The 26,084-nt window shown below is 38.1% G+C and overlaps 1 protein-coding gene and 1 pseudogene across 2 annotated transcripts in view; both read right to left on the reverse strand.

The window, feature by feature from the left end:
* LOC149141845 (Urb2/Npa2 family protein) overlaps positions 1-26,084 on the reverse strand; it is a 257,141-nt gene that overhangs the window by 21,663 nt on the left and 209,394 nt on the right. The window contains exon 10 of one of the 2 annotated variants that reach the window (XR_016264824.1): positions 5,195-5,567. Coding sequence is in view for 1 of the 2 variants with exons in the window: in XM_089449600.1 (XP_089305726.1) it covers positions 5,491-5,567 (77 nt within the window). In the remaining variant the exon portion in view is untranslated. Of the gene's footprint in view, positions 1-5,061; positions 5,568-26,084 lie in introns of those variants that run through there. The other variant, XM_089449600.1, reaches the window with a different exon arrangement.
* LOC149141846 (nardilysin-like pseudogene) lies at positions 2,514-4,270 on the reverse strand (annotated as a pseudogene).

Here is a 26,084-nt window from a genome sequence, read left to right on the forward strand (position 1 = left end):
TGAACTTCAATGGAGAACGATATTTGCAAGAAAAATTGAGGTACCTAGGTGTTATCAATTGATTTTATGATCTTATTGGGTATTTTCTATTTCATTCTTTCAGGTTGAAGAAGACCCAACAGCTGCATCGAACTCCTAGCCATGGGAAGGATAATTTGCTGAAGAAATGAATAAATGAGAGGCTGGGACATATTCCCTACAGTGGTTGATTTCAAGGACCAAATTTACTAGTCTTTCACTGGCAGTTTGGAACAGTAAAGTCGACTCAAATCTTTGTTGTTGATTCTGTTAGATTTCCTCTAGATTTCTATGTCGAATCCCTCAACAAGAAGAGGGTTTACCTTTATATCCCTCCTGGGACGAGTTCTGATTAAAAAGTCACGATTTTCACTGTGCAAGGAAGGATGAGATCTTCCATTTGTGACTGTGACTGAGTCTATAATATTTAGGCCGAGTTTCCTATTGTTTCACTGAGGCTGTGGCTCCCATCAATTGTTGGACGAGCTTCATTGTGCTTGGGTTGTATTTGGTAGCAGTCTTGAACATGTGTGAGACTCATAGACCATGTTTCATCTTCTGCCCCTGTCCACGACTTCCAGAATTAGCTCTTAAGGGGGTGAGACATACTTGAAGTGCCTACGCTGCTATTATATAATATATTACTCTACAACAGCGTGTTATCTGTGTGTTGTATCTTGTGGATAGCTGGTCGTGAAAGGACATTTGTATAGTTCTGGACCAGCATGTAATTTCAGAGCAGTGTCTCCATATTTGAATGCTGGAACGATGTGCTTGAGGGACTGATATGTATGGTTGGGGATATCTAAGGGCTTCCAACAATTGCCAGGTTCCATCTTTCTAAACTGCTCTCTGTATATTCGATTTTTAATAAAAGATATTTTCTCATGGGTGTCATTATCTTATATCAGCGGTGTGTTGAATAGTGCCTTCATTATTAAATTGTGTTGACTTGAAACTTATAGATGCACAATATATTTGAGAAAATTGATCTGGGCAGGAAATACTTAATCAGTCACCTACAGCACTGTTTCACTCAAACTGTTCAAAGAAAGTCCACCACTGAAATTTTTAATTATAAACCCAGACTTACGCTGTAAACTGAGAAATTTTCTGAGTTGGGTTTACAAATAAATTTTCGCATCTCTCCTTGAGTTTCTTTCTCCTTTTAATAATATTTTCTTTCTCCAAAAACCATGGGTCACTTTATTTTTTACAAAGTGGTTTTACCACTTTTATTTATTTAATTATTATTTATTTTATTCTATTGACCCCTTTATTTTCCACTTTTATTTATTTAATTATTATTTATTTTATTCTATTGACCCCTTTATTTTCCATCAATAGCCTATGGGATCTAGGTAGGCTATGACTCTACCCCTTCATGCTTTTATGAATTAGAAAGGTGAATCACATACTAGCATCTTGGCCTTAAAATTCTGTAGGTCAATACTAAATAGTAAATAGCCAATAATGAAAAGTAGAGATGGGGAAATGCTTTTAGAAAATGTAAAGGATTTCAGATGTTTTGTACCAACAAAATTTTAGTTTTTTGTACTTTAAAATGTAAAATACACAATGTATTGTAAGTAATATTTTTATTAATAAGATGAATATACAAGGATAATTGAATGTTACAATGAGGGCCCATTTATATATCTAGGTAGGTGTCCTTTTAGTGAATGGTCATGTCCTTTAGAAATATGTCTCTTCATTAACTAATCATTAATTAACTATAATTATGCTTTTATTTATTCATTTATATTTATTTTATTTTAAATAAATTATGTTCGTAATATTGTCACTCTCTTCAAAAAACTTTGTCCTCAAAGCTTAATAGTCAACAATTTCTTCACTTGCCTACATCATTTCGGCATAAGTGGTATTATTGAACCATACCGATTTTCTTCTCAATTTTTTCCCCAGAGATAGATAGATAGATAGATATATATATATATATATAATTTTATTTATTTATTATATTAATTAATTAATTTATTATATTTTTTAAATAACTTTAAAAAAACGTATTAAAAAGTAACTTATAAAGTTGCTTTATGATTACTTTATAAAGGTCACTTCTTGTTATATTTGTTTTACTTATTATGTGATGCCTCGTAAAAATCGTACGGTTCGTATAGTCATGGCCGTACATTCATTTGGCCTCGGTTGATTGTTCTGGAGAAGGACCAGAGAATGAAAACCCTCGTCCGCATACCGTAACTAAGTTGTGTATCGTATGGGCATCCGTACAGCCTGGACAATTTTATAATGGAATACTTTTCGTCAAAATCAACCTGGCAAATTGGGCAAGATGAAGTGGTACCATTATTATTTATATGATCCTTTGAAATGTTTACGACAGTGCTTACGACAGGCAAGGTTGGACTGGGGAGCCACGTTGAATATGTTGGGTATTCAGATACTCTGCTTCTTTGTGGTGAGGGTGGTCGTGTAACTAATCCAATTATTAATCAATATGTAGCTAATCGTATTTATGGATCTTGCTGGAGAAGTGACCAAAGCAACCCAGATGGAGAACGCTTTGAAGAGTTTTCAGCTACTGTGTATATTAAATTACGAAGGCAGGTTTCATCGTGATCATTGAGTAATTGAGTATTTTCCCCTTGTTCTTGCCCTGAAATCGATGCCAAAATATGAGTTCCACCCAATTGTACATTTCCCCATCTACAAGTTGCATCTACTCTTTCCTGTAAATATGGTGGGCTATGCTTCGAAGACTGAACACAGAAACAAAATTCTAGTACACGATGTGTCATCCTAATGCCACAATTCACAACATATCCAAGTTGTTCCTTTGTCCTGAGCTGATTAAAACATGGCTTGTGAACAATATCTTCAAAGAGATCCATTATGGCCCTTGCTCTAGTTGAACTCTGACCAATATCTTGATCCATTTGAAAATAAATCTCAACAAAAAAGTTTTCCTCTGATTTATTCTTCACATTTGCATTCTGGAGTAGGCCAATGCCAGATGGCAGCTTCAGGATTTTCTCTATATGCCACAACTCAAATGGCAAAAATGTTGCTGAAAATAATTCTTTGAACATATTTGCAAGAGAAATAGCTTCATCCTTCAATAAGTTACCGTGACAGAGACCTTCAATATAAATCTAGCTAAAAAGTTCTGGGATAAAGTTATCAAGTCTGCTAGAGTCAGTGAAAGAAGACAAGAAGGTTTGTCGTCCACGTGCCAAAAGTCCTTTTGCAAAATCTGTAATCTTAAATATGTTGGATGCTTTAAAGGTTCCATGTTGGTATTCACATAGTTTCTTTCCATGTCTTCCTTCATCACCTCAAAACAATCTGCAGCCGGTGTAAAGGTTGTCAAGAATTTTAGAATTTTTTATGCTAAAACTGGTAGCTTTTCATTAAACCCAGAAATCTTTAACTCAAGCTTCTCCTAAAACAGAAAATGTTGTTTCCAATCTAGCAATGTCTGCCTGATAGAGTGTCTCGTTGAGTACATCCCGAAGAAGGTTCACATACAACTCAGTGAGTGCACAAGTCTTTATGCTTTTATAAGCCTCTTTTAAGGTTATCAAGAAGTATGTATGTGGAACATTAAATGTTCGATCTAGTTTATACCAAATCTTGATCAATGGATCACCAATAATTCCTATTGGATTTCCCATTGTGTCATCGATATTCAAGTCAGTTGAACTTTTAAATGAAGAATCACATGGAATGAAATGTATATATGGGTCTATAATAGGGGGATTTTCCCAAGCCTCTATAAGAGTAGACAGAATATTTTCAATACGGTAGGTTACACCAAACCATGGTTCAAGTTGGACACCTGAAAACTGGCGATCAAAAGATTTTGTCAATATATCAACTCTCATATTATGGGGATTGAAGAAGCTTAGCGTATTTTCTACCAATTTAGATCCAATATTTCAAATGCATAATCTCTATATATGATATGCTCTTTCGGGTATACCAACAAACTCGCTGCAAGCCCTGCGGCATAGTCATCTTCACCATCGTAATCTGTAATTGACATAACCTCTTCCTGATCTTTTGCGAAATGTAGTGATTCTTCATCAATAATTTCTGTAGAATCATTTTCTTCCTCCCTGTTTTCATCTTCAACTGTCATATACCCACTTTGATTTTCAGTCTCATTTATGTCACATCGAAGAGTTTCTAATTTAACACGTTCAACATCCTTTTCCAGGTCAGAGCATTCTTTATTGTTAGTCTCTTTCATGTCAATGTCAACTTCCATTGTAGGTATTGAATCTGGTGTTTTAAAAGTTTTTAATGATTCTGTAAATGATCTTTTTATTTGTTGTCATGATTCTTGAATTTCACTTAACAGTTCAATTCTAGATTTATGAAATTCACTTAATTCCATGATTTCAGAACCTAAGCTTAATGGCAGATTGTGCAGCAGATAACGTCCTAAGGATCGAATGGCTCTGATACCACTATAGCAACAAAACTATGGCTTGTTGTACTTTAAAATGTAAAATACACCATGTATTGTAAGTAATACTTTTTATTGATAAGATGAATGTACAAGGATGATTGAATGTTACAATGAGGGCCCCCTTATATACCTAGGCAAGTTCCCCTTCAATGAATGGTCATGTCAGTTAGAAACATGCATCTTCATTAATTAATTATTAATTAATTATTAATTAACTATAATTATGATTACTATTTATTCATTTATATTTATTTTATTTCATATAAATTATATTCATAACATGTTTACTCAATTCCAGGGTTGAAGGTGCCTGAAATTAAATCACCTCTTTTATGTTATCACTTCAATCGAACCTCACTCAAATGCATTCTATTAAGTAGATGAGTTGCTGGTAATGCTCAGGTATAAAAATGTGACTCATCAGCAGTCCTCCTAACATATAGGATCCTTCCCCAGTACAAAAAATAAAGCATATATAGAATATATATTAGCATACACTAAAGGATGTAATGCACCCTTGTAATAAGGGGTGTCCGGAATAAAATATTAACCATAATTTCTCTCAGTGATACTAATAATGAATGTAATTTTTCGCAGAAGAAGATCATCGTTAACCTTTAAAATATATATAAAAAAGAGTTACATTCAAAGAGCACTGGCCATTTGAGCACTATCAAAAATAAGACCAAGTTCCAAGCTGGAAATTTTGTCTTTTCTCACCTATACATTCATCAACAGCATAATGCTTTCATCAGCAGAAATAATCTACATCATTTGATCACAAAATTTCATTAAAAAACTCAATAGTAGCCTCTGGGAACTTCAGCATAAAAGGAAAGTTCTTCACTATCTTCAATCATCATATATAATCAGCATCAGAGCAATACTTAAAAGACCTTTCACATCTAGATCAATAGTTCTTACAGTGAGTACTTCTTCCACCCCAGCTGTCATCTCCTTAAGCAGCAGAGCCAGGATGCCTTCATGACAAGGTCAAACATTCTCCAATGACTGATTCATATTTTCCCTGAGTACTTGAAATGTCTTTCATAATCAAGCCTTAGTGCCTGAAGTGAACTCCGGCGGGGACCCTCTGCAATATAAAAAGAATCTTTCAATTCAAGCGTGTACATTTTTTTCGCTGTCAGCACAAAAAAAAATTACAGCTACCACTCTAAATAGAATACCAGCATCTAGTTCTTTTTATTTAGGAACGAATCAATAATTTCAATTTGTCAATTCTTTCTGACATTGCCGAAGGTAGCAATTAATTGAAATCTCAAGGTAATTATTCAATGCACAGATGCCAAACACCCTTTCAATTAAAACTATTATAAATTCCATGGAAGTGTGGTCTAGCGGGGAGCAGCACCGTGCTTGGGCTTGTATGAATGTGAACACCCAGGTTTATAACCCCCCGAGTAGGTGTGGATGAGTCCAAGTAAAAGTCCTCATGACACAGCAGCTTAGCCAAAGGGATTCTAAAAATATGTATTTCCTACTTTAGCAGAATAAAGACAAGGGTGTGGATCAGGATCTGGATATTGATCTGCCAGATTTTTGAAAGGCCAGGATCTGGATACAGTGGGAAACAGCATGTACAAAATAATATAAATATATTTTTATAATTAACAAAAAAAGAGACTTAAGAATAAAAATTATTGAATAGTCACCACAATAGAACTATAAGCTACAAGCAAAACAGAGAGTTCTCGTGCATATTATTATTAGCCATAACAAAAAAAAAGACTTCAGAATAAAAACTATTCAAGTCACAATAGTAGAACTAGAAGTTACAAATAAAAAAGAGAGTTCTCGTGCATATTACTATTAGCCATCCATGTAACATAACTAATAATTGATAATTTTGAAGACCATTTGCGCGAACATGAAGCAAGTCATAACAGTTTACGTGAGCCATGTCCACATGTCCATATCAGCAGCAAATAAAGTGGTTTTCTTGAATGCTATGACACGGCTAAACAATAATGTGGGTGAAGCAAGCAACAACGTAGCACATAAGGAAAAGGATCAATCCTAAGTTGCACGAAATGCTAAAACATTTCAGAGTTTCTGAAACTGGTGCATTTAGAAACGTCATCTCCCAAAAATGGAAACGTCAGCGGAAACGCCGACTAAAATGTCATATATGTATCTAAGTCACCTGACACGGGGATTTGAGATTCGTAGGATTCGGGATTCGTGGTGTCGGATCCGGACACGTTGACCCCCCGGAACAGGACACATAGGATTCGTTATATATTATTTTATTATATATATATATATATATTAAAAATTAGATATTTCTTACACAAATTTTAATTAATGATACAAATTTATTGATTTCAAATATAGATCTTCATCTATAGCTATTAGCATGCATAGTACATACAAAATTCAAATACATGTCAATCTATTATCTATTTCTTATGCTTGGCCCTCTCGCCACCACGAGAAATGTCTGATTTTTTAGTCTTGTTGGAAAATCAGTATCTTTGTCATTAATATCACCCTCTAAGCATTAATATCCAGAGGTATCTTTGTCATTACCTCTGTATCTGTATAGGGATCTTTGTCATTAATATCACCCTTTAAGCATTAACATAAGATAGAACAAGCATAACATGTCAAGTCAAGATTTTGTTTGAGTGATGCGTACATTTTTAGGAGGGTCATGATACAGGAGTTCGACAACCAATGTCATTAACATCAAGATACATAGAGGGATTGGTGCTCTTGATTAAATACGAATTCCATACCCTAATACATGACAAAATTCAATGGAAACATTACAATCCCCCAATCCTAAAATCCTGAAAAACTGATAAGTCTGCTGGATTTTGAATGAAATCTAAAATTCTACTTTCTCCATATGAAATCCAATGAGGCCGGAACCACTCTCAAACATCCTGAGTCATTTCATGGTAATGTTAAAAATTTAAGTAAAAGGATGAAAATGAAGATTAAGGAGAATGTCACTTTTACTTTAAGAATTTTAACATTACCATGAATAGCATATCAATACTAGGGCCTAGACTTTATCATTAAGCGGCCAAAACGATTGCCAAATGAAAATATGCGTGGCTGTAATGACCAAATGCAGCCTTTTCATACCCGCGCAGGTCACTTTTGCCGCCTAACGAGTCCTGGAAAATAGGACACGTTGCCAAAATCGTGACACGCAGTCGGATTCGACGTGTCAAAATAGGACACGATGTATCATGGTTTTTGGACACGAATCTCGAGAGAATCGTGTCGGACACAATGGATTCGGGATTCGTGGGGCCTATAGGACGAATCTCGTTTCATAGATATGTATATATCTAAAAAAAGTTATAAATAAATGAGTAACACATTATCTTGCAAGTAAAAAGGGAATAAGATCCATAGATGACAATTTAGAAGGAAAACCAAGTCTATATTAACTCACATAGATAATTACATGATGGTCGAGTTTCGGGTACGGGTACAGCCTGAAGCACCGGGTTCCTAGAAGTTTCGTGCAACATAGGATCAATCAAACCTTGACAACAGACCTTAAGCATAAAGATGGATCAAACCTTGAGAGTAAACCTTGAGATCTGACATAGATAGATAAGACCTCGAAAGTCGAGAGTAGACCTTGACATAAGGATAGATCAGACCTTGACCAACTATGGGGATTAGGGTGTTGAACTTTGGGTGTTTAGGGTTTTGGAATTTCTTCAAATTGATTTTTGGGCATGATTGGTGGGTCAAAAAAGTATTGAAAATCTCAGGACCCATTTCAAAATTTCAGGGTCCATTTCACATTCCACGGGATTCATTTCATGGGATCAAGATCCATTCACTTCTCCAAGGGATCTGCTTCCATGATATATCCTAGATGGATCCACAGACCCTACATACAAGGGTGACAGATCCAGCAATAAAGGTATTTCCACCCAAAAAAACTATTATAAACCATAAACTACTTACCACACAGGATCAGCATTTCCCTACAGCTTCAAACATAATGTTGTGTTTTTCTGACTCACATTTATAAAATACATACAACTCTCACCCTTTTAATTTAGTTGATTCATAGTAGCCATGTTAAAAATTTGTAAAATGTTAAACACTTTCAAATGCATATAAAAATCATACTCACAAAGAACAATAAACATATAAATAGTATTTAGAGAATCATTTGAAAGTTTGAAGCAGTTTAATCAGGATGGGATTGGTAGGTGCCCTGCAGGCTCTATGTTTAGATATTTATGGATTCCTCTTGGTTATTCCAAAACTTTTCAATGTCCACCTCATGGAATACGAGTTGAAAGAGATATATTGAACAGATATGGCAGTCCTTTGTTGGTTTATATTATCCAACCAAAACTGGGTCTATTAGCCAAGAACTATGGCAGGATCACAATTTTAGGTTATATGCTATTTACCTAAACATATTGTTTTGAAGTTTAGTCACTGATTTAAGAGATTGAATGCAACCTACTGTGAAAAAAAACATTAATTATTCCACTAGAGATAAAAGCCAAAAGAATGTAGAAATTTAGGGAGCAGGCATATATAGGAAGGTGGCAAGAAAAGATGATGATTGAATTTTATTTTGCTGTTGCAGCGAATAGTAAATACACCTCTGGCATACACCATGACATCATGTATCATCACAAATTATAACACCCTAAGCAGTATGATGGTTTAACCACCTAACTCTAACCTCCTCATTTAGATGTCACAATGGTCATATGTCACTAATATGAAGTGACCATTAAACAAACATTTATAATTCCTAATGCAATGCATGTAATCAACCATAGTTAACCTAACTAACCCTAATTACGAAGAGTTGTGACTATTTATCAGGAGTCAGGACCATACCTTTTCATTAATGTATTAATCAGATTGTATCATCATCTAATATAAATTAATCAATTATATTGTTTTATCTATATGGATATGCGGGGTTGTCCCTCTTTTTATGATGGCTCCTCTTAATTGTACAAAATTTTAAGGTCCGTGTAGCCCCTCGGGTTTTAGTTTGTTTTGCACAACATTGTTTAATGCCCACAACCCATTTCACTGTAGTTCATATATAAACTATTGATTTATGGTAGCATTGGATGTGCTCTAAGTCTCAAAATTTGCAGGGAGGCTTAGACACATGCATTCTCCAATACACATAATTCTTTTTGGGAAATTCCACCTGGAAACAATTTTATTAAAATAATTAATTATTTTTAATGGGACCCTAAATCTAAACATACGAAATTAAAATAACTAATGGGTATTAATCTAAATTGTGGGTGTAACTTCTAGAAGAAGACGAGGATCAAAGCAAAATGATCTAAGCCATTGATTAGGAGTTAATCTAGGTCATTGGTTGTCCAACAGAAAAATATAAGAAGAGGCTTGAGGGGCACTTGGAGAACACAAAAAGAGAAGATCAGAAGTTCGATTTTCTAAAGCAGCGCAGTTGCCGGAGAGATTTTCAATAGTGATCATTTGCAGAGAGGGGTAGGGATAGTATCTGGTGAGGAGTCTTCCTGGGCCAGAGAGTACAAGGCAGAGAGGACAAAATGACGTCCAGAGAGAGGTTGACGCTAGCCCACACAATGCTGATGCAGTGGCAATGCAAAGCCTAGATGGAGATCGAATTACCTGCTGAGGAAATCGAGTTTTAGACGCCAGAAGCCAGGGTGTGAGACCAAGAGGCTGGAAATCAAAGTTTTTGGGCAGCAGAGGATCAGAAGGAAGAGCAGCGCAATCCCCAATAGAGGTGACAGAGAGACTGCGTAGGGTTGACGCAGTTCTGCGCAGAGGCTGATACAGAAGGGACGCAAAGCCTCTTTCCAGCGAGATCAAGGTCAGATTCTTCCAGTGACAGGGTGAGAGCATCTCACTACTTGTTTTGTCCAGTTTTTCTCTGTATAGGATAGCCAGTTGGGCATCCAATGAATTGTACTCATAAATTACTACTGCTTAATAATAAAATCCTCAGAGCTGCTACACTAGTTTCCCGCATTGGATTTTCCGGGGACATTTGCCGAAAAATAACTATGTAGATGTGTTGTATTTCTTTCTTGTTCAGTTTCTTGTTTCCGCTTATAATTTAAATGGAGTAGACTGCAGTGTATTAGTTTCTCTATTTGCTGTAGGAAACAGTAAGTAACTTGGTTCAGAAATTAACAAGTAGGAGAAGCTTAATCAGTTGTTGTAGTAGAAATTTGGGCATCCAAATTTCACATGGTATCAGAGTTGTAGGTGGAATAAGAGAGTTGTGCCAGAAGAGCCTAGCGTTGAAGGAGGAAGGGAGATCGAAATTCCTGCAGAGGTAACAATTCAAATCCCCAGAGGGTTTGCGCAGTCAGGCCAGGAGAGCAAGATTTTCATGGTAAATCTCCCTCTGAGTGAGTCGACAGAGAGGTAGGATTTCCAGATCGAGATTTGTCAGCAGCAAAGGGAGCAGTGCAGCAGAAGCTTCAGCAAAGAGGGGTTTTTGGTGGGACGCAGTTTTCTGCAGGCAGTTGTTGGGCAGAAAGACATCAAAGGGAAGAGAGAGACACGGTTGAGGGAATTCTTCCCCAGAGGACTTCCAACCAAGGAGTCTAAATTCTCACTAGTTGAGCAGCAGTGGAGGGGCAGATCTACAATCTCTAGCAGGGAGTGTGTAGGCCAGTCTAGTGTTGCGCAGAGGAGAGAGGAGGCTATTCGACTTTTTCAATCGGCAGAGATGGCAGCCAGTGGACTGAGAGATCAAGATAGGTTGGATGGGGCATCCAACTATGTGATCTGGAACGCAAAGATGTCATGCCTTCTAGATGAACCTTTTCTCAAAGTCTATGTCAACAGCGTGGTAGTTGAGCCTGCAGATCTAGATCCGCTCAAGAAGTACAAGGGAGAAATGTCGAAGACAAAAAGAATGATCCTCAACGGACTAAAGGATAATATAGTCTGTCACATCGTTGGCAGAAACACTGCCAAGGAGATGTCGAATGCATTATCGACACTTTATCAAGGATCTTCCGAGCAACGGAAGATGTACTTAGAGCAGAAGATGAGATCTATGCAGATGCAGAAGGGGGAATGCATTGATCCGTTCCTTGCAAACCTTTAGGAGACCCGAGATGAGCTGGCAGTTGTGGGGTCAACACCTCAAGGTTCCGAGATAGTAAGATTGGCCCTAAATTCAGTGTCTGAGGAGTGACTAGTTTTTGTCCAGAGCATCCTCAACCAATGTTTTAAAACTCCGACACGGCCGAGGGTCGACTCCGACTCTGACTCGGTATCGACTCGGCCAGCTCGATTTCAATGACTCGGTCGTTGTAAAAAATACATTAAATATTTATTTTTTATAAAAACACATAATTTTAAAGATTTTCATTCATGTTTCCAAACACACAGCATTAGAATATAGATAGAAGACAACATCTGATCAAAGTAGGCTCATGAATATATCCATTATATCAAAATGGCACCCAGTGCACTGTCCAATACATACACGATGTTGATATAGAGATCAAAACAAAAACACATAACCAAGGAGGCTATAAATGACCTCTACAACAAAAGTCTGTGACCAGTACTACTGGCAACTGCTAGAGTTGCCAACATCATCTGGCTCAGCGTTACTTGGGAGCGAGAGCAAAAGTGGGGAGCGAGAGCGAAAACGGGAGTGGGAGCGACATTTTCAAAAGCTCCTGGTTTGGGAGCGAATCCCGGAGGAGTTTGACAACCAATGTCACTAACATCAAGGTACATAGAGGGATTGGTGCTCTTGATTAAATACAAGTTCCATACCCTAATACATGACAAAATTCAATGGAAACATTGCAATCCTCCAATCCTGAAATCCTGAAAAACTGATAAGTCTGCTGAATTTTGAATGAAATCTAAAATTCTACTTTCTCCATATGAAATCCAATGAGGTCGGAACCACTCTCAAACATCCTGAGTCATTTCATGGTAATGTTAAAAATTTAAGTAAAAGGATGAAAATGAAGATTAAGGAGAATGTCACTTTTACTTTAAGAATTTAACATTACCATGAAATTTGAATAGCATATCAATACTAGGAGAGGGGAATGGACCCCAAATAGCACTTAACCAATTTAGAAAACACCTTGGAGTCCCCAACAATCAGCTAAATGTTAAAAAGTTAAAAAAAAAATAGAAAAATCCCTGTTTTTTTGGGTGACTGGCCGGATTTAATGACTCGGCCGAGTAGATGTGGAAACGGCCGAGTTGGCCGAGTCAGCCATGACTCGGCCTCCCGAACCGTTTCCTCCACCGAGTCATATTTCTGGGCAATGAAACGGATCAACTCGGCCGTTTCCGTTTCGAATCGGCCGAATTTTAAAACTATGTCCTCGACAGGGCGACTTTGCCAAACTGGGATGAAATGTGGGCAACTCTTAAGCAAGAGGAGTTGAGGAGGGACTTGGTCAAGTGTAAACTTGACGGAAGCAGCAGCTGTGGGTCGAAGCCCAAGGAGGAGGAAGAGAATGCAACCCTCGCATCCAAGGGGTAGCAGGAGAAATGAAAGAAGAAGAAAGATGTTTCAAAGATCAAATGCTTCAGGTGTGGTGAACTCGGATACTATGCAACACAGTGTCCTCTCAGAAAGCAGGAAAAGATGAGAAGCTTGATCTGAAAGTTGTTGCTACGTAGATCAAGGAGGATGAGTTTTCCATGACAGCCGAGATCAATGTTTTTAAAACCGGAACCAGTGACCGGACCGGTCCACCTAATGAACCGGTTTACCGACCGGAACCGGTCTAACCGAGACTGGTTTGGTCTAAACGAACCGGTTTTAAAAAAATACATTAAATAATGAATTTTTAATGAAACAAAACTATTTCTGAGATGTAAAACCATGATTCCAAGCCAATAGAGACAAAATATGCAAAGTTTGCTCATTTATATACCATGTAAAGGTGAATATATCAAAATGGCACCGAGTGCAATACATATCATCAACAAAATAGCAAAATACATAAGAAATGAGGCTCTAAATGGCCTATAAAGTCCAAAAACAATGCTGCAAGCTATGAGGCCATTGGCCTACTACAAGTCTACATTGTACACATGATCAATCATCAAGTTCATCACCACTACTAGACACAAGATCATCATCAGGAGCTACATAGACATCATCTGGTTCAGAGTTTGAGGATGCCTTAGCCTGATCTGCAACCTCAGTATCAATGCCACCAATGACAATAGAAGTGGACCTAATGGAAGCACGAGTTTGTCGACCTGCATGACTAGTGCCTTCCATTGGTTCTTTGCCTTTCCTTGATGCCGCTATTGATCCTGGTTCTGATGCCACCACATAATCTGCTTCATCCCCTGCCAAAACCATGTCGATATCAAAATCAGCCTCAAACACAGGTTCTTCAGTCTCCTCCACCCATTCTGATGTTGGATCAATATCGCCCAACACAATGGGATCTAGATCAGGAGTTTTTCTCATCATTTGGAGCTCTAATTGCATTTATTGTTTACCCCCAAACCATGAAATCCTGAAAACCATTAAGTTTGCTGAATTTTGAGTGAAATCTAAAATTCTAGTTTCTCCATATGAAATCCAATGAGGTCGAAACCACTCTCAAACATCCTGAGTCATTTCATGGTAATGTTAAAAATTTAAGTAAAAGGATGAAAATGAAAATTAAAGGAAATGTCACTTTTACTTTAAGAATTTAACATTACCATTAATTGCCAACATTGTTAGGGTTGAAACACCCTTAGTTCCCCCCCAAAACCCCTCAAACACAGTCAAACATATGTTTTTTTAACTTTATGGTGGGTGTGCCTAAAACCGGCTGGTTTGTTACAAACCGGCCGGTTTCGTCCTAAACCAGCCGGTTTTCACCGGTTAGGGCAAAAAAATGGAGAAATCAGCATTTAAACCAGGTTTTTTGGCCGGTTTAGACTGGCGGGCTTGCTAACCGACCGGTTAGACCAGTAACCGGTTTTTAAAAACGGTTTTTAAAACACTGGCCGAGATACCTCCAGGAGGGAGGTGGGCTGATTTAGAGTTGTAGTTCAAAAGAGCTACAGATGGGCAGGATCCTTAAGGAGCCCACCTCTCGGATCAATGTCAATTGGTGCAAAGAAGTGTCTAAGAGATAGTTGCAGTGGCTAGGAGCGCTAGAGACTGAGTAGAGCAGAGAAGAGTTGACAGCAGTGCAGATCGCACAAAGTAGAGGTCAGCAGCAGTGCAAAGGCTTTAGAGGGGCAACGTAGAGACTAGTAGCAGTGAGACTCCAGCAACGAGATGCATCATACCGAACACTAATTTAGTAATTTGGGATGCTTTTCCGTTGTTGATGCAGTAGCAGCAACAGTTGGAGAAGGTTGCAGTGTAGATGCAATTGGCAGTGGCAGTGCCAACAGTAGCATGGGTGCAGAGTTGAGAGGGAGTTGCAGTATAGATGCAGTGTTGACAGTAGCAGGGTCAGCAGCAGTACAGATTCAACATTTGTGCAATAATTGGTGGACAGGATGTTGGACATCAGCAGCGCAGGAGGAGATGTTACATAACAGAGTGATGCTTTAACAAGTTGCATTATTAGAGGACATTCCTCACTAAGAGGGAGTGTTGATTTCTGGTAGCATCGGATGTGCTCTAAGTCTCAAAATTTGCAGAGAGGCTTAGACACATGCATTCTCCAATACCCAGAAATCATTTTGGGAAATTCCACCTGGAGACAGTTTTATTAAAATAATTAATTATTTTTAATGGGACCCTAAGTCTAAACTTAGGAAATTAAAATAATTAATGGGTATTAATCTAAATTGTGGTTGTAACTTCTAGAAGAAGACAAGGATCAAGCCAAAATGATCTAAGTCATTGATTAGAAGTTAATCTGGGTCGTTAGTTGTCCAACAAAAAGACATAACAAAAGGCTTGAGGGGCACTTGGAGAACACACAAAGAGAAAATCAGAAGTTCGATTTTCTAAAGCAGAGCAACTGCCGAAGAGATTTTCGATAGTGATCTTTTGCAAAGAGGGGCAGGGATATTATCTGGTGAGGAGTCATTTCCTGGGCCAGAGAGTACAAGGCAGAGATGACATAACAACGTCCAGAGAGAGGTTGACGCTGGCCCACGCAGTAGCAGCGTAGAGCATAGAGGGAGATCGAATTTCCTACTTGAGGAAATCAAGTTTCAGAAGCTGGGAGTTGGGGTGTGAGACCGGGAGGCTGGAAATCGAAGTTTTTGGGCAGCAGTGGGTCAAAAGGAAGAGTTGCACAGTCCCCAGCAGAGGCGATGCAAAGACTACGTAGGGTTGATACAATTTTGTGCAGAGGCTGACGCAGAAGGCACGCAAAGCCTCTTTCTAGCGAGATCAGGGTCAGATTCTTCCAGTGATAGGGTGAGAGCATCTCACTACTTGTTTTGTCCAGTTTTTCTCTGTATAGGATAGCCAATTGGGCATCCAACGAATTGTACTCAGAATTTACTACTTCTTAATAATAAAACCCTCAGAGTTGTTGCACCGGTTTTCCCGCATTGGGTTTTCCAGGGACATTTGTCCAAAAATAACCGTGTAGATGTGTTGTATTTCTTTCATTTTCAGTTTCTTGTTTCCGCTTATAATTTAAATGGTGTAGACTGCAGTGTATTAGTTTCACTATTTACTGTAGAAAACAGTAAGTAACCTGATTCAGAAATTAACAAGTAGGAGAAACTTAATCAGTTGTTGTAGTAGAAATTTGGGCATCCAAATTTTCACATAAACATGAATATGCATTTAAATAAAAACACTACTAGGCTACCTCTAATCTTTGACTTTAACTTTAAGCTGATAAAATAAATTTCACACAAGCATGCACACAAATGAACACTTGTTTTTGGTCAATCTCAGACCCTGGAAAAACCCACAAGGGGAAAACCAGTCTAGAAGAGGATTTTTATTGTTTTTCACAGAGAATTTACACAGAATTGATTACAAACTCAGAGGTACTTATCTCCTTGTTGTTGTCTAGGATTTTGTGCCAAAGTCTAGACCACTGCACTTCAAAACTGAGCCACTGTCCAGCAAGTTTGCTCCTAGGAACTCGTGCAACAGGCTGACCAACACGTGCCACTGACAGCGCTTCTGTACCTCTGATAAGATGCCACTGTTCTCAGAATTTCAGTCACAAAATTCATGCTAGCAGCCAACAATCTCTGCTTTGATTTTAAAGCAGACAAACCAGGAATCTCTCCTGGAAAAGCATGCCACAGGCCTGACTGCACTGACTCCAAAATCTGCGCTGCTCCTCAATTTTTGGGCCTGATAACTCGGGTTGAAACTTAGCCTTTATCCTCAGTCTGTGTGCTACAAAACTCCTGCCTGTAACTTGGCCTGTTCTTGCCTTCCTCTGCCTCGAAATCAGCATTGGAAGCTACAGCAAACCCTCCTCGATTTGTGTGCCCATGCTTCAGTCCTCCTCCTTGAACAGTGTGCTTCATCCAGCTTGGGATTCGAGCCTGTAGTAGGCTCTCCTTGCTGTAGGTTAATTATCTCAGCCACCCTTTGCTTCAGCAAACTCTCCTCTTCTCTTGCTGTAGATTCTCTCCATCAGCAGAGGCTATCTCAGACTCCCTCCTCCTTGCTGTAGAATCTCTCCACCAGCAGATGCTATCTCAGCCTCCCACCTTGAAGCTTTCTCAACCTCCTCTTGTATCTCTCTGAGACTCCTCTTCTCTTCTACTCTTTCTCCCTTTTTACTCTTCTCTAATGAAGTGAAGCCCTAACCCTATGATCAAGGGCTGAGATTAGATCTCAGCTCTCCTTGATCAAGGGTGGAGAATTATCTTCTATTGACCCCCTTTTCAAGTACCCCTTCATTAAGAGCCTCCCTAGTCACTTTAATGTTGCTTTTGTACCTAATACATTTTTCCACATAAATTCAATTTATAAACATAAAGTAACTTTAATAATATAAGGTACCACATTTTCTCATAAAGTCACTTTAAAAACATAAAGTGACTTTAATATAATAAAGTATTTTATACTTTTGAACCACATAAAGTGACTAAAGTTACATGACTTTAATAACTCATAAAGTCACCTTCTAAGAAGGTGCTCTCATGTGTTTTCCTAAGCCAAAGGCAAAAAGCACTAGGAAACACTTCCTCAATACCCTTTTTCTCCACATAAATGACAATTTGCTTTGTTATAAGTGGTACCAGAGCAAGCTCGAACCTCACTAGCCTGTGACAAAACTCTTCCGCTAGTGGCAGTGAAAATCCTTTTGCCGGTGGCCTTCAGCGTCCCAATCCATTTTCAATCCTCTCTTCATCTTTTTTTCTACATATTCTATTGTGCACATGCTACTTCACACATCTACTTGAACAATTTGTTGCCATAAACATCAAAAAAATGACGGAATAATATGCTACTACAACTTATTGATATTGAATCAACATTCAAGTAAACATAAAGGCCACACACAACTACTATTGTCAAGGATATCAACTTGTCAAACAATATCTTATATACTTCCCTCTACCCAATAATAGGAATGTTCAAGTAAACAAAAAGACTATACATAGCAATTACATTAAGATCATGAACTTATGGAAAACAGCGTATATATCGCCCTTTCTCCAATAATAGGATGACACCGATAAACTATTCAAAAAACGATCTTCATCTGTTGCTCTTGCAAACTTTTGATGCCCTACAACATCACTAATCAGTCTAGATATTTTGGCCGATGAACCAATCGTTGAACTAGACAGGTGTATTGAATTGACCAATTTACAACTAATTCAAATTAATTGGACCAATGGTGGTTCCAAAGGGGGAATGAAAAATATGCGGAAAATAAAAATAAAAACACCTGTCCTACCCTCCCAAACCCTAGAAAGAGCAAATGAGCAAACTTTACATAACTATTATTAATGGTTTGTGTTATCCCCTACCGCCTACAACTACCTACAAGTCAGTGGGAAAAGCCTTCAACCCCACAAGGTCTAGTTGGTGGCAGGGAACTCGGAGAAGGTGTTGTCACACTAATCCCGACTCTCTTCGTTTGAACTATCTCCTAGGTTAGGTAATGGGGGTGGTCCCTAATGAAAAGTTAATTTAAAAGTGATATGAGTTTCTAGGAGAGTTGTTAGAGTTAAATTGGATTACTTCAAGATTATGAGCAAGTTCAACAAGTATGATGGGAAATACAAGATATGAAATGAAATATATTCCCAATAATTATTAACACATAATTCGAAGATAAGCATGTGAAACCAATGCCTTAATAACTGCCTCAAAATAAACACTTGCTCAAAAGAAACAAACAAGTAATCCTGCAAAACAAATCAATATTAGATCAAGATGAGCATATAAATATCACTTGCAACTATAAAGAAAATGATACTTTGGAAGAAAATGCCCCTGATAACAAGATACATCAATTACTCGTGAGCATAATGATCATCAAAGCAATAACATGAAATAAAACTACACCAATGATCAATATTCTAAGTACAAGAAAATTAATTGTTGCAAAAGTAAAGGATTCACAATACTTGCATCATAAATGCTTCTTGAAATGAAAATAATGATATTTGCAAATGAAACTCAAAACACATCAAAATAGCAAAATGGGAAATTGCAAGTAAAGTAAAATGATGATGCAAATGTGTTCTTGGTTGATTTTATTAATTAAACTCTAAAAGAAAGATTTCAATTGAACTCCAATCCTCAGACCTCACCCTCGCCTAAAAATTCAGATCTCACAATGAGGGGTTAATAGAGGTGGAGGGTCCCTAAATGTTTGTACAACCAACTTAAGTTGGAAGTTAATTTTGAATGAGGCTTTGGAAGCTTGGAAAATGCAACTAATTTAATATGCCTACTATGTCATGCAAGTAAATTTGCAAAAGTTAAGTAAATGATAGAAATTGACTTAAACACAAGATTGCATACACATGTAGGATTTGTGAAAAATATTTGCTTTGCCTTATGATAGTTTTCTGATTTACCCAAAAGCAAATAAAACTTGAGAGATGTCTTGCATGTAAGTAAATAACAATGCTTGTGATTAAGTGAACTCAAGATTGATTAACTTTGCAAAAGAAATGGACTTGAATTTATATTATGAAATTAAAATGATTTATAGAAAATTAAGTTAATGAACATGTGAAGGATAGATTGTTCAAAGTAAAGTGCTTGTAGCTCAAATCAACATATAAAATGGAGAATGCAAAACCTTAAGTTGAATTTGTAGCAAACTTATTTGAACAAAATAAAAATGTGATGAGTGAGGTTGTGTAAATTTTAAGCATGCAATTAAAATGGAAAATGAGAAGATGCAAAAGTTAATTCACCCACATGTTTCTCTCCCTAAATGAAGAGAATGGATACCATGGGTAAAACCCAAGCTCCCACAAGAAAAATAGATCTTTTATTAGCTTTTTACACTAAGTATAAGGCCCCTTCATGGACTATCCAAAAAATGGAAGAGACAATTACAAAATAGGAGTCTATAGGAACCAAGATCTCCTTCCAAGAAGTGGCAACCACAATGGCCAAGAAACAACTCTTGAAATCTGAAAATTACAAGTGCACAAAGGCCCACGGCCAAGCTAATTTGTTGCTATCCAAGATTGCCCATGGCCTCCCTAAAGTTGGTCCTCAAGTGCTCTTGAGGTCCTACAACAAATAGTTAGAGTTTCAAACTTTAGTTTCTTCAATCCTATCAACACAAAAGGTGAGCATAGTCCATAAATAGATCTAAATTTTCTGCAAAACCCACACTCAAACTTAGTGTAAAACAAAGAGAAAAGTTAGCAAATATAATCTAAAATATTCTACAAAATTTAGACTAAGGAATTAGAGAGAAACTCCAATTCTTGCCTAATTTTCAACATGCTCTTCAGTAGCGAAATAAAATCGTTATTAGCACAAGAAATTGAGACAAATGATTTTAATTGAAATTGGATTTTGAAACACAAGCTAAAAATCATGGATCCCTGTAACACAAAATTGTGAGATGAGGCCTTGGAAGATGATAAATGCGATTCTTCAATAAACTTGTTCAAAAGTGGGATGATTCCTCCAAGAATTTCCCCTCACACTTGAGGCTTGATCCAAGAGATGCCTCTACACAACTTCATATAAACATTAAATACACATGGGTTAAAAGAAATACAATGATAAAAATATTTAAGAGATTTATTGGAAAATCAACTAAAACTTTATCTAGAGCAAACTCTCAAAACCAAATGCCAATGTGAGATAGTTGCACATTAACAAATCTCTAAAAGCATAATGGAAACTAATGAACACAATAGCATAAGTAGAAAATGAAACACAATGATCAAGATATTACCTTGCTTAAGAAGAACAACACCTTATATGTGAAACCCCAAAGTCTTTTATTGCAATAGAAGATAAGTGTACATAAGAGCAGTGATTCGCCAAGCACAATAGTTCGTTTTCAATTGATCTCAAATGAGAGCTCAAGACTATTATATAGAACTATGGGAGTCGATCCCAATGTAGAATGTGTCAACAAGTGGCATCATGGAGCAGATCCCAATGTAGTAGTGATCAAACAAGTGGCTGATATGACTGTTGTGCATATCTCCATGTGTGAAATCAAATTGTTGTAGGTGGCAGAGCAGATTTTCCTCATTCCTCATGTGCCAAAATCGATTTTTTCATTTGGGCTGCCAAGTCTGAAGCATAGGAACTGAAAAGTGAGCAAATTCTCCAACAAATCTTGAACCATAGTCATGTGAAGACATCTTTGGAAAGAATCGTACCCAAACTGCTCCTTAATCTTTGTATGTAGCTGGAAAAGAGGCTATGTTCATTTTTAAACTGAAGTGCGTTGAGTTGAGGTTCAAGTGGCAGCATACAAGTGTAGGTAGGAATGGAGACATATCTCAAAAAAATCTCATCAAATAAAATCAAAACCATGTGTTGATTCCATACCTGCGTGGTGCCTTCTTCACTGTGCATATGGCTGAAACGAACAAGCAGTTTATTGCTTTCTTTAATGTGGCTCAATGTGGAGCACAAGGTGGAGATACATTGGAGTTGAAGTTCCACACTCAACTGAAGTTACATGTAGTTGATTCACCCTTCAATTTTGTGTGGAGATAGTTTGTCTGGCTGCGTGGAGCTTCCTTTGCTGTGCGTAGATGCTCTAATTAGCATGTGCGTATTAACTTTTGGTTGTGCATAGGACATAGGGAAAATGAGTTGAAGTGGGTCCCTTCAACTTCCTAGACTTTAATAACATTTGATTAAATCAAAGTCACTGCAACATGTTGTTACCTCAACATTTGCGTGTATGTACTTTTCCACTCGTGGGCCATCTTGTGCTAGTTAACTTGGCTTTGACTTTGTAATTGACCCTTGTTTGGTGGGTCTCGCATTCTTCCCACATCACCTTTAGCTTCTATTTGTCTTCCATGTCATCACCCTTTTGACCTTTTCTGACTTCGGAAAATATTATTTTTTCCAATTATTAATTTTTTTAATTTTTTTCAATTTATTTCCATTGGCACTAGGAAAATCGACTTTTGAGAGACAATAAGTTGTTTTTTGACCCTCAAACTGGGTCCTAGAATAATGTAGGGCCTTTGAGGATGAATTTTGAGTAGTCACACGCCTTAGACATTTCCCAAGACCACTTATTTACATCATTACATAGAAAATAATTACAAAATTCCGTTTTGCGGGAAAATTTTAATTATTAAAAAATCTTACTTAGGCCCAACCAAATTCCATGAAATCTTTTATGTGATCTAGTACGGTAATCTACATCGACTCTAGACACTAAGATGTGTTAGGGGCTCAATGTTCCAACCGTAACCCCGACTTTAGGGTAAAAAGTGAGTGAAAAAACCCAGAAAATTATCCGCCTCTAAAAATGAAGGGATAATTAATAAGATAAAAAAACACTCCAAGGTATACTCATTTGTTGATCAAGTCCCAATATCCTAGGCCTGTTACAGACTCAAAACTCATCATTACTAGTATCACTTATTACAATTCCCCGCAGGGTGTGGAATCTGGGTACAAGAAAAATGATGAGAAAATAGAAGTAGAGTTTAAAAACTCTATTCACAGATGATATTTGGTGGTACAAGTGCCATTTGGTACATCCTTGGGCATGGAGTCTTCATATAATCATCAGGTGCCACTCCAATGGTCAACAGTGTGTATTAAAACACAATTTGTCACCCACAATGTGTAAAAGTCCCAAACACCTAGGTCAAGACTTGTGTAACTAAGAGATTGGCCATTGTCACCTCACCAAATCTCTTTTGCACTTTAGGTTAGAGAAATTGGAACCCTAACCAAGCGAGGCTTCCCTATAGGTTTGTAGAAATTTCTCTATGGATCAGCTAGCTCTAATACCATGTAGAAATTCTCACTATAGATCACCTGATAATGCAATGTAACTAAAGCAAAATACTTGATCTACTTCTATTATCAACCTTTGCGGAAGCTTAATCAATTTGAGCAAGATCAATCGGAACACATATAACAGAGAAGAAGAAATCACACATGAAACACAGAAGAATACTCTGGGGAAAGCCTCAACTAAAACCCCGCGATATGTATTATCATACAAGTGGAAATATCTCAGGATTACACAAAGCTTTAGCTCTCAAGCTATCCAGCTCTCAGTACAATACCTCACCACTGCTCATAGACCGAATAGACAACACATATGCCTTCCTTCAGTCCTCCAAGCCTCCTATTTCCTTGCGTAGTTTCTCCTGGGTCCTCTAGTTGCAACCTGTGTGATTCTCACCTCACACACAACACTAACCTCTGAAATAAATGCGCAATCCTGAAGGAGATAATTCCTTCTGCATGGATGAGTTTCCTTTATAGGAAAAATCTTCCAACTGATAGTACAATGTCCCTGTCTTTAATCTCAACTGTGTCTCTGTCTGAACTGACATGCATGAGTTATTTATGAGAGAATATTCAGTTATCTGGAGAACACTAGTTGCACGCATGCATGCATTAACTCACTGAACTCACAATTAGTTCCTCCAATTGTTTGGAACTAATTTAACTGGACTTAACTCAGTTCACTGAACTAACTAATTACAACTCAAATACAACTCATCCTTATCTCCTTAATTAAGGGATAACTTCCTCAATCAAAGAGATAATTGTTGCATGTCTTCACAAAGACTTCATGTTTGAATTTCTCCAACTAATTAACTCAAGATGAATTAATTAATTATTTTCAAACAGCTGGTGAGACTAAATTCGAATTTTAATTCAAGGACAAATTAAAATTGGAATATATCCTGAAATGCTATCTATAGCAATGCTATTTTTAGCATTTTTATTTTTTGCATTCCTTGTTGCTATTTTCAACACTGGTACCTGAAATGCTATCTATAGCAATGCTATTTATAGCATTTCTATTTTTAGCATTTCTTGTTGCTATTTTCAACACTCCCTCTCAACAAGAAAGGCATTCAACTCGAACTCGATCCTGAACCTTTGGAATGTTCTGCATGCAACACTTCTCTCAAGTGTTGTTGCTCTAGCAACTCCAGAAACAAAAAATATACAACCTGAATCAGTATGATGCATCTGTCATCAAAGTCTCTGACTGTTATTGCCTCTGTCGACTGAAAACTTTGCACCTTTGTGCTCTTCAGTATCTGACTGCTCTAGCCTCTATCACTTTGATCTCTAACTGCATCAATCACACTGATTCCTCCTGTTGCATCTGTGCTGTTGTTGGTCCTATCTCCAAGCACTGCATCCGCACTGCACCTCCTCTCATCATGTTGCATTGTGCTGCCCATTGCTGCACTGCAACTCAGTTACTGAGAAGTAAGTAACTGATCGTCCAACTGACCTCCCTGTTCGGCTAGAAACACCCTCTGATGTTGAAGCTCCTTCTGCTGCTAACAAGTGCTCCCTCTATGACCTCTGCGTTGCTACAACAACTCCCTACATCTTGCACCGTTGCACACCTCTCTGTGTCATCCTGCACTGGTGCAACACTCCTGTGCCTCTCGCATTGTTGCAGCCTGCTAGCTCTGCGTTGTCTTGGGACTCCTGCATTGTAGCTCTCTCTGTCGCTCCATCCGCATCCGTCTCTACCCACTTAGCCAATCCTACTACTCCTCATCGAGGCTCCCGTAGCAAGGTCTAATCAAAGAGGCTGGGTACCTCAAGGATCCTGCCCCTATTTCAGCCTTCATGGGACTATCACTTCACATCACTCCACCTCACACCTGGAGGTATGGCTGCATGTGATCCCTCTGCTGACTTGGCTCGAAATTTCCCTCTACTGGAGGTCTCTGCATGAGTGGATACCTCCACTCGATCTCCTCTCGGCTTCTCCAGTTGTGGCTGCTCCACAACCTCCTGTAGCTACTTCACCAATTGTGGCTCCTCCACAATTGTCTGAGACTTCTTCTGGCACTACATGTTGAGAGGTAATGTACTCTCCCTCTCAACCACCAAGTCTCCAATATTTGTCTTGCTCCTCAAGGCTTGGCATGCATCTTGAACCTCAAGAGCATACATGTTCTTGACTTGTGAACCGATCTACTTCACCTGTCTCATGGTGATGTGTCTAAGGAAAACCTTTCCCTTACAGAAGACAACATCGTAGCCTTTGTCCTCCACCATCGCAATCGATACCAAGTTTTTCTTCAGTCTTGGCACATACTTCAAATCTGTCAAGGTGATAGAAGCTCCATGCTCCCTCTGAAAAGCAACCATGCCCACTCCTAAATCACTATACCTTTCATCGTCACCCATCTCTATAAGTATTTGAAGGTCTTTCTCCTCCAAGGTATTGAATAAACTCTTATCATCGGTCATGTGGAATGAGGCTCCACTGTCAAGAAACCAACCACAACCCATCATCGATGAAACCATGCATGCGATGAGGGTAAAATCCAATTCGAACTGAGAGACCAATGCCTCACCTTTAGATCCTTCCAAGGATCCCTTCTTGGACTTCTTCAATGGACAATTAGTTGCATAATGGCCCACCTCATGACAATTAAAGCATCTCACTTTAGATTTGTCAATCTTCTTCCCACCATGGGAAGAACTTGATTTGGAATGAGAATCCTTCTCCTTCCCTTTCCTTGTCTTACTTGCTAAGACTAGATTTTCTTCATCATCTTTGGATGAAGAACCATCTATGGTGCTCCTCCTGATCTCCTCCTACATCAGATCCGACCACAGTCGTTCCCAATCCGGCAGTTTCTCTCTTCCATTCACTGAGTCCTGGTAGCTATGCCAGCTCTTAGGAAGACCGAGGAGAGCAAGACTCACCATATCATCATCGACTGTTGTGATTCCTACACTTCCAAGCTCATCTTTGCATGTCATGAGCTTGTTCAGATATGTAGAGATCGTGTCGCCCTTTTCGCACTTGATTTTCCAAAGCTTGTCCTTCAACACCAGCTTCCTCTGGTCGTCATTGTTCTGATATAGATCCTTCAATATCTTCCACATTGAAAACGGAGTCTCCTTCCCATGGAGACTCGAGACAATATGGTCTCGAACTCCCTCCAGAAGAATCCTCCTCGCTCTCGCCACACATTTCTTCCATTCCGCCAATTCTTGGGCATTAGTTGCTGCTGGCTTGGGGACTTCTTGATCAATGAAGTCCTTCAAACC

The sequence above is a fragment of the Pinus tabuliformis genome, chromosome X, assembly GCF_031772625.1.
Source record: "Pinus tabuliformis cultivar Carrire ecotype Pingquan chromosome X, CPIR1, whole genome shotgun sequence".
Classification (NCBI taxonomy): domain Eukaryota; kingdom Viridiplantae; phylum Streptophyta; class Pinopsida; order Pinales; family Pinaceae; genus Pinus; species Pinus tabuliformis.